Below are 9,398 nucleotides of genomic sequence, written 5' to 3'. Positions count from 1 at the left end.
CAGTCTCTATTTGCCACTGCGTACAGTCTAAATCTGTGGAATACATCCACGAAATGCAACATGTCTCCCGAGCCGTATTCTATGCATTTTCAGGACAGACTGAAACACAGGCACTGCAAGCAAGCAGACGCCAGAGCAAATCATTTTAGAATGCGCGAAAATGACCCGAGCGTGTTCCGGACCCGGAACGAATTCTGAAAGGTCTTTTCATCATCGCGGAGGAGCCCGTACGGCGGGCACCGGCGGCGTCTGTGACACCGTGGAGAGAAATGCCAAGAAACGGGGGCCGCGAAACGGGGGAGGAAGAAGCACAGAGCTTTGTGTCACACTCGCACGGAACACAAAGCTACACGGTGCTGCCCGAAACAAAGGCTTCCTCCGGCTGACAGCTCTCGAGCAGGGGGGAGGACAGGTGATTCACCATCACAGATGCCACCTTCCCGCAGAAACTCTGACAGCAGCCGAGGAGTATTGCCCCCCCCTTCCCCTTCCTGTCAGCGGCATCAGATTACACTAACCTGCAGTGATACAGTATGACACCTTCTCAAAGCACAGTATCACCCCCCTCTGCAGACATCATGATATCCCTTCCCCTGCCTATGTGGTCTTGCTGGCAGAGGTGAGCAGTGGTACAAGCTGGAGTCTCTGGCTCTGTTAAATAATCTCTGGGCTCTGCTCCCGTCTCTCTCCACCTGAGCCGCTTACTTTGTCATCTTAAAGGGACAGCGTCAGTGCCCTCAGCGTTCTACATGAAAACATAAACATCCATCCTCTCTGCTTGCCACGACCTGAAATCTAGAAACATGGTTTTTAGAATTTAGAATATAGAATTTTAACGTTACAAATCGTCTCAAATTGAGCACATTCTTAACGCAGCCACTTAGTGGACACCACATTTATATTTGTTGTATATTTGCTTATGTTTTACCTCCTCAAGCTGTAAGCGGAGATCATCCAGGCACCATGAAACTTTTAATTTGAAATCAACAGGAGAGGACAGAAATTTCAAGAGCAAGCATATGCTGTTCTGCACTGCGTTCCAGATAAGAGAAATTAAAGTGTGGCCTGCAGATATTTTCCCAGGACAATGGAAACTAATGAGTTCTTATCACAGGCTCAAGGAGATGACACACACAATGAACCCTGTTACGGTTGCACTTCCAAAATTTTCTTATCAGGTGGCTGATTCCACATGGGACGCTGGTGCTTGTGATACATTAAACATGGACCCACGCTATCAGTCAAGATGTGCTAAAAATGAATCTGTGTATTTTGAAAAGCACGCTTCATTATAAAATTATCAGAGTAAACCAGATCTTTTAATAGGGCGTATCTGGTGTTAATTGTCTTTAACTTGACAACTAAGAGCTAAGCAAACTCTGGGGGCTCACCAATAATGGACAACAAAAGCCTCAGTAAGATAGGACCACCACAGGGCTATGTAGTCTGCACAGCCAGAACCACTCCCCTGGGAATCACAGTGCAGTTTGAAGTATCACTCTAGTTTTGTGTTTAACATACACATTTACACAGTATTTCATACAGACTAAGCCAGTATGGCACAACTTTTTGCTTGCCTCCCAGGGCCAACAGCTCATTGGTCTCATTTACAGGATGGCTGTTTTAAACTCCGCCCACTTAAAAACAGGAGCAAAACAAACTGGCAGCTGGCCAAACTGGACCTATCGGGTCCGCACCAACCGCCGACGGCTGAACAACTCACTGTTGTATTAAAAAAAAATGTCACAACGTAAAAAAAATTTTAATTGAGGTTTTCGCTAATTCTATTACGCGCAGCCATGGCATCCCGGCGCCGTGTGAGAAACGGTAATATGAATTCCAGGGGAGAAGCGGCAATTGTGCCGCGAGCCTGGAAGCCGACCAAGAGCGAAAAAGCGAAAATCTCCTCTGCAAAGCCCCCGCCTTGTTCGGCGCGCGCACAATGACAAATATGTCAGAAATGTCTGGGGAACGGCCTTCGGCGCGTCGCCTTCCTTTATCCGCGGAGAAACGGGCCGTTGCGCGGAGTGGGTGTGGGGACAAGCGCTGCGTTGACCAGCGTTAATCTTCTCAGCTCTCCTCCAGACCGACAGGCAGACTGCTCTCAATGCTCAGCTGACAGTCTGAGGAACGCAGAGCCACCCACATAGTGGGTCAATATTTGGAACTCAAGCATTTTTTTTTTAAATTACATCTTCATTGCACTTCTTTTATTTCATTTAAGCTTAAGTGTGAAAAGTAAGTAACACTGGTTCCGTTATCTGCCTATTTACCGGGGATAATTCTTTTTACAGGGGACCTGGTGTGTATACTAGGCTCAGCTCCAGCTTTTAATCATAATAAAAAAGTTGTTCATTTACTACATTTGATGCTGAACATTTTTCACTACTGAAGAGTGTATGTGTGCCACGTTCTGAGGAAATATCTGACAGCTGCATATTTAAGAGAAACGCACAGATGCGAATGTATACAGCTAATTAACCAACTGGACCAGTTAAGCCAGGGAAACTCATTAAAATGACATGCAGCCCTGCAGGGATTGAAATGGCTGAAATGGCTGCTTCTTCTTACAGAGAAGTTACCATGGAGGCCACTGCACAGAGGCTATCCTTATTCTTCGCATTGGGTTCAGCCATTAGAAGAGGAAAGATACATCGTCGTCTCGGTATTTGAACTTGCTCAGTGGTACAAGAGCTTCACTCTGAATGTGCTCAATCTACAGCACCTCTCAGTGGCCCACACAGCTCGGGGGGGGGGGGGGGGGGGGGGGTTGGTAGAACGAACCAGCACAAGGCCACACCCATCCTTCCTTCCACCCATCCTTCCAAAAACAAATGAAGGCAAAACCGAACGATGAAACCCTCATGTGGTGTAACTTAGTTTATTTTAATTCCACAAATTTTTCAAAAAAATTACAAAATACTCAAATGGAGAAAACACAGGACTCACAATTTTTTTCTTAATTATTTCTACTTTTTTTGTTTACACTGTGTCATCCCATGGCGAGAACTACTAATATATACAATAAGCTTCGAGATACCAGTATATATAAATCTTAGCAGTCAGAATTTACACTCTGCTATTGCTGCTTGGAAACGAGAAGCTAAACCATTGACAACACTTAACATCAAAGGTCTGAGACAAAAGCGGGGCGACAGAAAGTGGGGGGGGGGGGGGGGGGGGGATGCCGGAAAAGGAACGTGTATGTTTCTAATACATGGTACTAGACACAGAGACGGGCAGAGGATGGACTGAAATTTTAGGAAGTAGTTGACTCTTGGCTTTTGGATCATCAATACCAGGAAGTTGGGAGTCTGAATTACACCCACTCGTCCTCAATAACCCCACTAGTATCACTTCACAACAGCCCTCATGTTAAAGTAACCATTTGCATTGTTTATTATTTCTGTTTTCCCTCGCTGCGAACCTCCGGAACGATCATATATACTTCATACTGCAATAGCATATATTGGTCTTGAAAGTACAAAAATATACAGTAACACAGGACATGGAAATCTCGGGAAAAAGTTCATGGACTATAAAATCGTTACACATGGTCTGACGCATAACCCACATATGACAGCCAAGCCCACATGAAATAACAGTCTAAAGATGGATGATACAGGAGCCCTGATGTGAAAAGAACAGAAAAAGAGAACACCAGGAGCGGCCGCGCACCACAGGAGGTGCAGACCATGGAATGCAGAGAGAGCCTGGAGTGGCCACGTCCTGTTTGCCTCCACCTTATAGGAAACCCGCTCGCTTGTCTGGCCTCAGGCGTTCGACCCCCCCTCCCCTCTCCCCCCTCCCCACCACACCTCCACCAATCGCATCACAGTGAAAAAACAGTACCACGCGTTATGGGCTCCGGGAGACGGCGGCACGGGGCGTCCTCTGGCTGGAGGCGGAGCGCGGGGAGGAGGGCAAAGGGACACGCGACCGGGTCGAGGGGAGCATCGGCATGGTTGTTTTATCGTTAGCACCGATTTCCGTGTTTCGTCTTAGAAACAAGTCAGATTACACACAACTCAAACAGTGACTCCATACTAAAGCATTAGCCGTAAGGTAATGCCGTTGTGGGATAAAGTCAATTTGACGTGTCTACTTGTACTTTAAAACCGCAGTGTGGGGAAAAAGGATTAGATTGTGTAATTCGTTCACCAATCCTTCAGTTCTTCCTACTTTACATTTAGATTTATTCACTCTAATAAATATGCCAGTAAACCTTTAATTACTTTGGCACAGGGGGAAATTTCAGACAGCAAAATGACCAAATGTGAAAAGTGCATTTCATTTGTAAAGCCAATGTTACAATATTAAATACTGTGTTAGAACTGATGAGAAGCCCTGTCTTATCTGTGGTCTTTCAGTGCAATTTTTCTCTCTCTCTCCAGACTGCGGTCTCAGGGCGCTACTGAGTGTAACCCCTGGCAAACCACTGTCACGGCACACAAAACAGAGCTGCTCCTCTTCAAGTGTTGTTAGGCAAGAAACCCAGGTTTATAAGTTAACCGTATCGGGGAAAACAGTAACAGCCAAAGTCGAGGGATGGATATCTGAGTCCCGATCCACAGGGACGACAGGAGTGTCTTCCGTTTGAGAGATTCGCAAGAGTGTGGATACAATGTCCTGTACCTTTCTGCCAGCAGCCTCTATTCAGGCCATCTCTGAAACCATTTCCTGCTCAAATAATGCCATTGTGCTCCCCTCTGAAACAAAGGGATAATGCTTCAGAACAATAATATTGGAGGTCTAACACCTTGGTTAGGAATCCACACCTAATAATAATAATTATAATAATTATATTTATATATATTATTTACAGACTCAAAAATGCCATGCTGCAGCTTTCTTTTAAAATTATGAAAACTTCCTACAATGTATTAAAATAACTGTTGAATTTAAGATAGCACTTTAAAAGATTTCTGAAATAATGGCCCAACTCTGCTCTTTTTCATCGTTTTTTTTTTTTTCTTCGTTAAGCACAGTGACAAAGTGTCTTGTATTCTAGCACCTACAAAAAACGTCAGGGAAGTTTCTCAGAGAGTTTCACATGCAGGGAAGTCACAATCAGTCTTTGAGGACGTTGTCGCTACTTTGAGGGCTATTATATACCAAATAATGTCTATTTCTTTCAAAATAAAAAAACCTCCAGGACAGGAAATAAAGCCACAAAAAAAATCTTCCGAAGATCTTCTCCTGCCAGTTCTCTTTCCGCTCCTCGATTTCCTCGTTTGTTCCACGGACGCGAGAGTTCCCCTCTGAGACGGGCCCGCGTGCGGCCGCCTGCCGCACGCTCACCCCGCAGGCTACAGCTGCTTGTCACTCTCTTTCTTCAGACGACTGCAAAGCAGAACAGACACCGTGTTAGCACATCACCTGCGCAGCAGAGTCACGACCAATCACAGCAGAGAAACCGCATCTACAACCTTTTAGTACTGCTGCAGACTTTACACTACATTACATTATTGGCATCTAGCAGAGGTAACATTTTTTTTTTTTTTTTACGTTTTCCATTTATACAGCTGGATGTTCACTGAGGTAATTCTGAGTTAGGTATCTTGTCCAAGGGTACAGCAGTAGCACTCCAGTGAGGAATCAAACCTGGAACCTTTTGGGTACGAGTCCTCCTCCTTAACCACTATGCTACACTGCCTCTTCAAGAGGATTATAATACATCATAATCTTACATGATAACACTATTGGTAAGAGAAATTACTAGTAACGAGCTCAGAGTGAGTAAAGAACAATCCGCAGAACAGCTGTGATGCAGGGACTCCGGTGTTCTGGGCTGCGGTGCCGCTTCTGGTTCTGGTTCTGACCTGTAGTAGTCCTCCTGTCCGGGCAGGGGCCCGCCGTGCATGTGGTGGTGTCCGTGCAGCCACTGCTGCTCCATGGCGAGCCGCTGCAGCTCGGCCGACTGCGCGTGCATGGCCTGCAGCTGGTGCGCCGCAGACATGGGCGGCGGCAGGGCGCCCGGGAGGTCCCGCGGGTACGGGGTGCCTGGGAGAGAGGCGCAGCGCGTTACAGCGCCTCCCGGAGGCGGGCCAGGCACTCGCAGCATGCACGCACAGAGTGTGATATCTACAGTGCACTCACAGCTTATTCAAATCAATGTGCTATTGTAGTGGAACAGGGCTAAGCACAGTGTAGCATTTACAGAAAATGTTTGCAAGGGGACAAATTACACTCATACTGCAACTCATTCAAAAAGGTCTCGTCTCCAAATTTTGAAGGCAGCAGTTTCAATACTAATAGTTTCGATACCACACACTGAAAGATATTAGTCAGTGTTGCTTAAAGGACTGAGACGTGCAGGTGTTGCGTCTGGCCGGGTCGGTCCGCTCACCAAACACAGGATGTCGCAGCATCTCATGCTCGTGGGGCGGCTGGCCGAGCAGCGGGTTGGGGATGGTTCCGGGCGGGTACGGGAATCGGGCCAGGTGGGGTCCGGCTGCCAGGGGGTCCACCAGCGGATGGGCCCCGGAGCCTGGGGGACACACAAGACATTCACCACCACCTTCTGTGTGTCAGTGTCGTTTAGTGAAAGGAAGGAATCACATATTTACACAGCACTCTCACGTCCACCAAACATGCACAAACTGTACATAAAAAACAGAAATGCCTAGATTAACTAAGTTTCAACCACTTAATTTTAATGAACCACTCACTTAATTTAAAAGGAACTTTTGGGGGAGTATTTTCATTTAGATTACTTCACAAAGACAATTAAGAGGAGCTGATGACATCATAATGCTCTGATTACGACATCATAATGTACTGACGATGACATCATAATGCTCCGACTCATTACAGGCGTGAGTGGTGACATCACTCTCCCCCAACTCATGCAGACAGTAGAGAGGGAGTTCCCTCACCTTGGTGCAGCGGGTCCTGCTGGTGCAGGTGGAGGTGCGAGTGGATGTGTGAGTGCTGGTGGTGGTGCGGCGTCACGTTGAACATCTGCAGCCGGGCGATGGGGTCGTTGGCGACGGATGCCATGCGCTCGGCATGCAGCCGCTCGGCCGCCAGCCGCTCGGGGTAGGTCATCTCGGGCCGCAGCTGCGGGCCGGCCAGCGCCAGCCGCTCGCGCTCCAGCGGGTTGAGGCCCGGGTGGAAGGAGGCGAAGGGGTGGTGCCCGGCCATGGGCGGCAGGGTGATGGCGCCGTGCCGGGCGAAGTGCTCCATGGGGTTGGCGGCCGGGTGCAGGCCTTCCAGCTCGGGCGGCTTGACCTCAAATCCGGGCTTCATCCTCTCGCGGAGCTCGCGCTCCCGGATCTCCCTCTCGCGGAGCTCCCTCTCCCGCAGCTCCCGCTCCCGCATGGCGGGGTCGGCGTTGTACAGGCCCGGCATGTGGTACGCCAGCAGCGGGTCGGCCGGGTTCAGCGACACGAAGAACGGGTGGTTGCGGTTGGTGGGCGACATGACGTGCGGCCGGGCGTACTCGCTGAGGGTGCGCAGGGCGGGCGTGTCGGGCCCGATGTAGGGCGGAACCGCCGCGATGGTGGTGGGCGGCGGCTCGAAGGACGGCCGCATGTGGGCGGGGCCCGCCATCTGGGGGTCACCCATGCGGCCCTCGTGGGAGGAGCTGGGGGCTTTCTGTCAAAGAGAGAAACAGGAAACACTTCAGATACATGTTCAAGAAGGACGAATGAGTATCTGCACACAGACAACCAGGAAATGGGTAAAAAATGAGGAAGAAACAGGAAGGCACTTACAGCAGCTCTCTCCGCCTCCCTCTCTCGCTCCCGCTCCCTCTCTCGCTCCTTCTCTTTCTCCCTCTCCTTCTCCTTCTCCTCCCGGGCCTTCTGCTCGGCCTCCCTCTTGGCCTTCTCCAGGGCCTCCTCTCTCTTCTTAGCCAGCTTGGACGCCGCCAGAGGGGTGAAGTAGAAGTCTGTCCTGGCGCAGGTATTGTAGCCCCGGTCCAGGTACTTGTAGAACCTGAGAGACACACCACAACCAGGAAAAGTCTCATTAACAAGTCCAATACATTTTATCACCCAATTACCACACAAAGCTAACTACCACAGAGAGGTTATCAGGAAAATAAGGTCTTTATATTATCACGGGAAAGATTACTTAAAAGTCCTGAGCCATGACCCAAAAAGTAAGAACAATAATGACTATCTGTTTAGCACCTTTTTTAGATTTAGTACAAGGCACATTAACTAGAGGGATGAAATCAAACATCATCACTATTCATTACTAGTGTTGATAAAATTAAACTATATATTAATACATGCCTTATAACATACACTGCACATTATGAGCTGGCAGGAAAATAGTGTAGCTCGGATAAGAATACAATATGTATGAGATAATTACAATTTGCATAAAATGACTACACTGTATTGAATGCTGCATTAAATGATGTCAAATAAATGCATTAAAACATTCCTGTTCAAAGGAAACAGCGAAAAGATCCACTTCTGAAAAGAAGATAAGTGGAAAGATTCTGTGTAAAATGATCTTATCTCCTGTGGATAAAGTAAACCTTCCATTAAATTCGCTTAGCATAATGCATCTTTACTATGGATATAAAAACACTTCAGACACAAAGAGATGTCTGCGTTCACTGCAGCTGACAACATTCACAAAATCGATCTTTACTGTGGATATATAAAACTACTTCAGACACGAAGAGATGTCTTCACTGCAACTGACAGCACTTACAAAATCAATCTTTCCTGTAGATATAAAACCACCTCAGACAAAACGAGATGTCTGTGCTTGTTTGAAACATTCAAAAAACACAGTCACGTCTGAGGTCAAATAACTTACTTTCGAAACTTAACAGAATCAAGACCAAGGTAAGAAGCCACCAATTCATTGCGAACAATAATTCTGTCCTGGCAGATTCAATATTGTTTCAAATACGATATGCAAAGGAGTTTGTGACTCATAAATAACCTTTAGTGCGTTAGCTTATTTAGCATTAAAACCAATCTTCCGCCTTTTTTATTGCTGTCTGCATAATTCCCTTCTCCAGCGTGTATTAAGAGGCTCATCACTATTCATTACTAGTCCGGGCACTGCTTAAGAGACAGCAGCACATTACACTCCTATCAAAACATCCATATTCTAAATGAACCGTTTGGTGAAATAACGCCGTAATGAACCTCTTCAATATTCCCTTCCTGATAACTCAAGGCTAACAGGCAATTTGAGTTTTAGCAATATTCTCATCGGCACTGTCTGACTGGCAGATAAAAATCAGTGAAATTATTACAATTTTTTGTGTTGTTTGTCTAATCTTACGACTGGACACAACAGGGGGTGGTAAGATGTGCGATGCTGACCGGGAACAGCCCTGAAGATCGGCTGAGTTAGTGTGAGCGCTGCCCTTTATTTACGGGGCCGCTGGACCAAAATAAAACCTCGGCTCGTCAAAGAGGGAT

General features: G+C 47.2%; 1 protein-coding gene across 6 annotated transcripts in view; it reads right to left on the bottom strand.

Annotated features, from left to right (window-relative positions):
• Nucleotides 1–3,998: 3,998 nt before the first annotated feature.
• Nucleotides 3,999–9,398, bottom strand: part of LOC118780934 (arginine-glutamic acid dipeptide repeats protein-like) — a 165,266-nt gene continuing 159,866 nt past the window's right edge. For 3 of the 6 annotated variants that reach the window (XM_036533715.1, XM_036533716.1, XM_036533719.1), the window contains 5 exons: nucleotides 7,719–7,941; nucleotides 6,879–7,599; nucleotides 6,350–6,520; nucleotides 5,823–6,003; nucleotides 3,999–5,343 (listed from right to left, as the gene is read on the bottom strand). In XM_036533715.1, coding sequence (XP_036389608.1) covers nucleotides 5,310–5,343; nucleotides 5,823–6,003; nucleotides 6,350–6,520; nucleotides 6,879–7,599; nucleotides 7,719–7,941 — 1,330 coding nt within the window. In that variant the 3' untranslated portion in view covers nucleotides 3,999–5,309. The remainder of the gene's footprint in view (nucleotides 5,344–5,822; nucleotides 6,004–6,349; nucleotides 6,521–6,878; nucleotides 7,600–7,718; nucleotides 7,942–9,398) is intronic. The other 3 variants (XM_036533717.1, XM_036533718.1, XM_036533720.1) reach the window with 1 other exon arrangement.

The sequence above is a fragment of the Megalops cyprinoides genome, chromosome 7 (assembly GCF_013368585.1).
Source record: "Megalops cyprinoides isolate fMegCyp1 chromosome 7, fMegCyp1.pri, whole genome shotgun sequence".
Taxonomy (NCBI): domain Eukaryota; kingdom Metazoa; phylum Chordata; class Actinopteri; order Elopiformes; family Megalopidae; genus Megalops; species Megalops cyprinoides.
The sequence above is the reverse complement of the archived record's forward strand: the minus strand, read 5'-3'. Positions and strand labels throughout refer to the sequence as shown.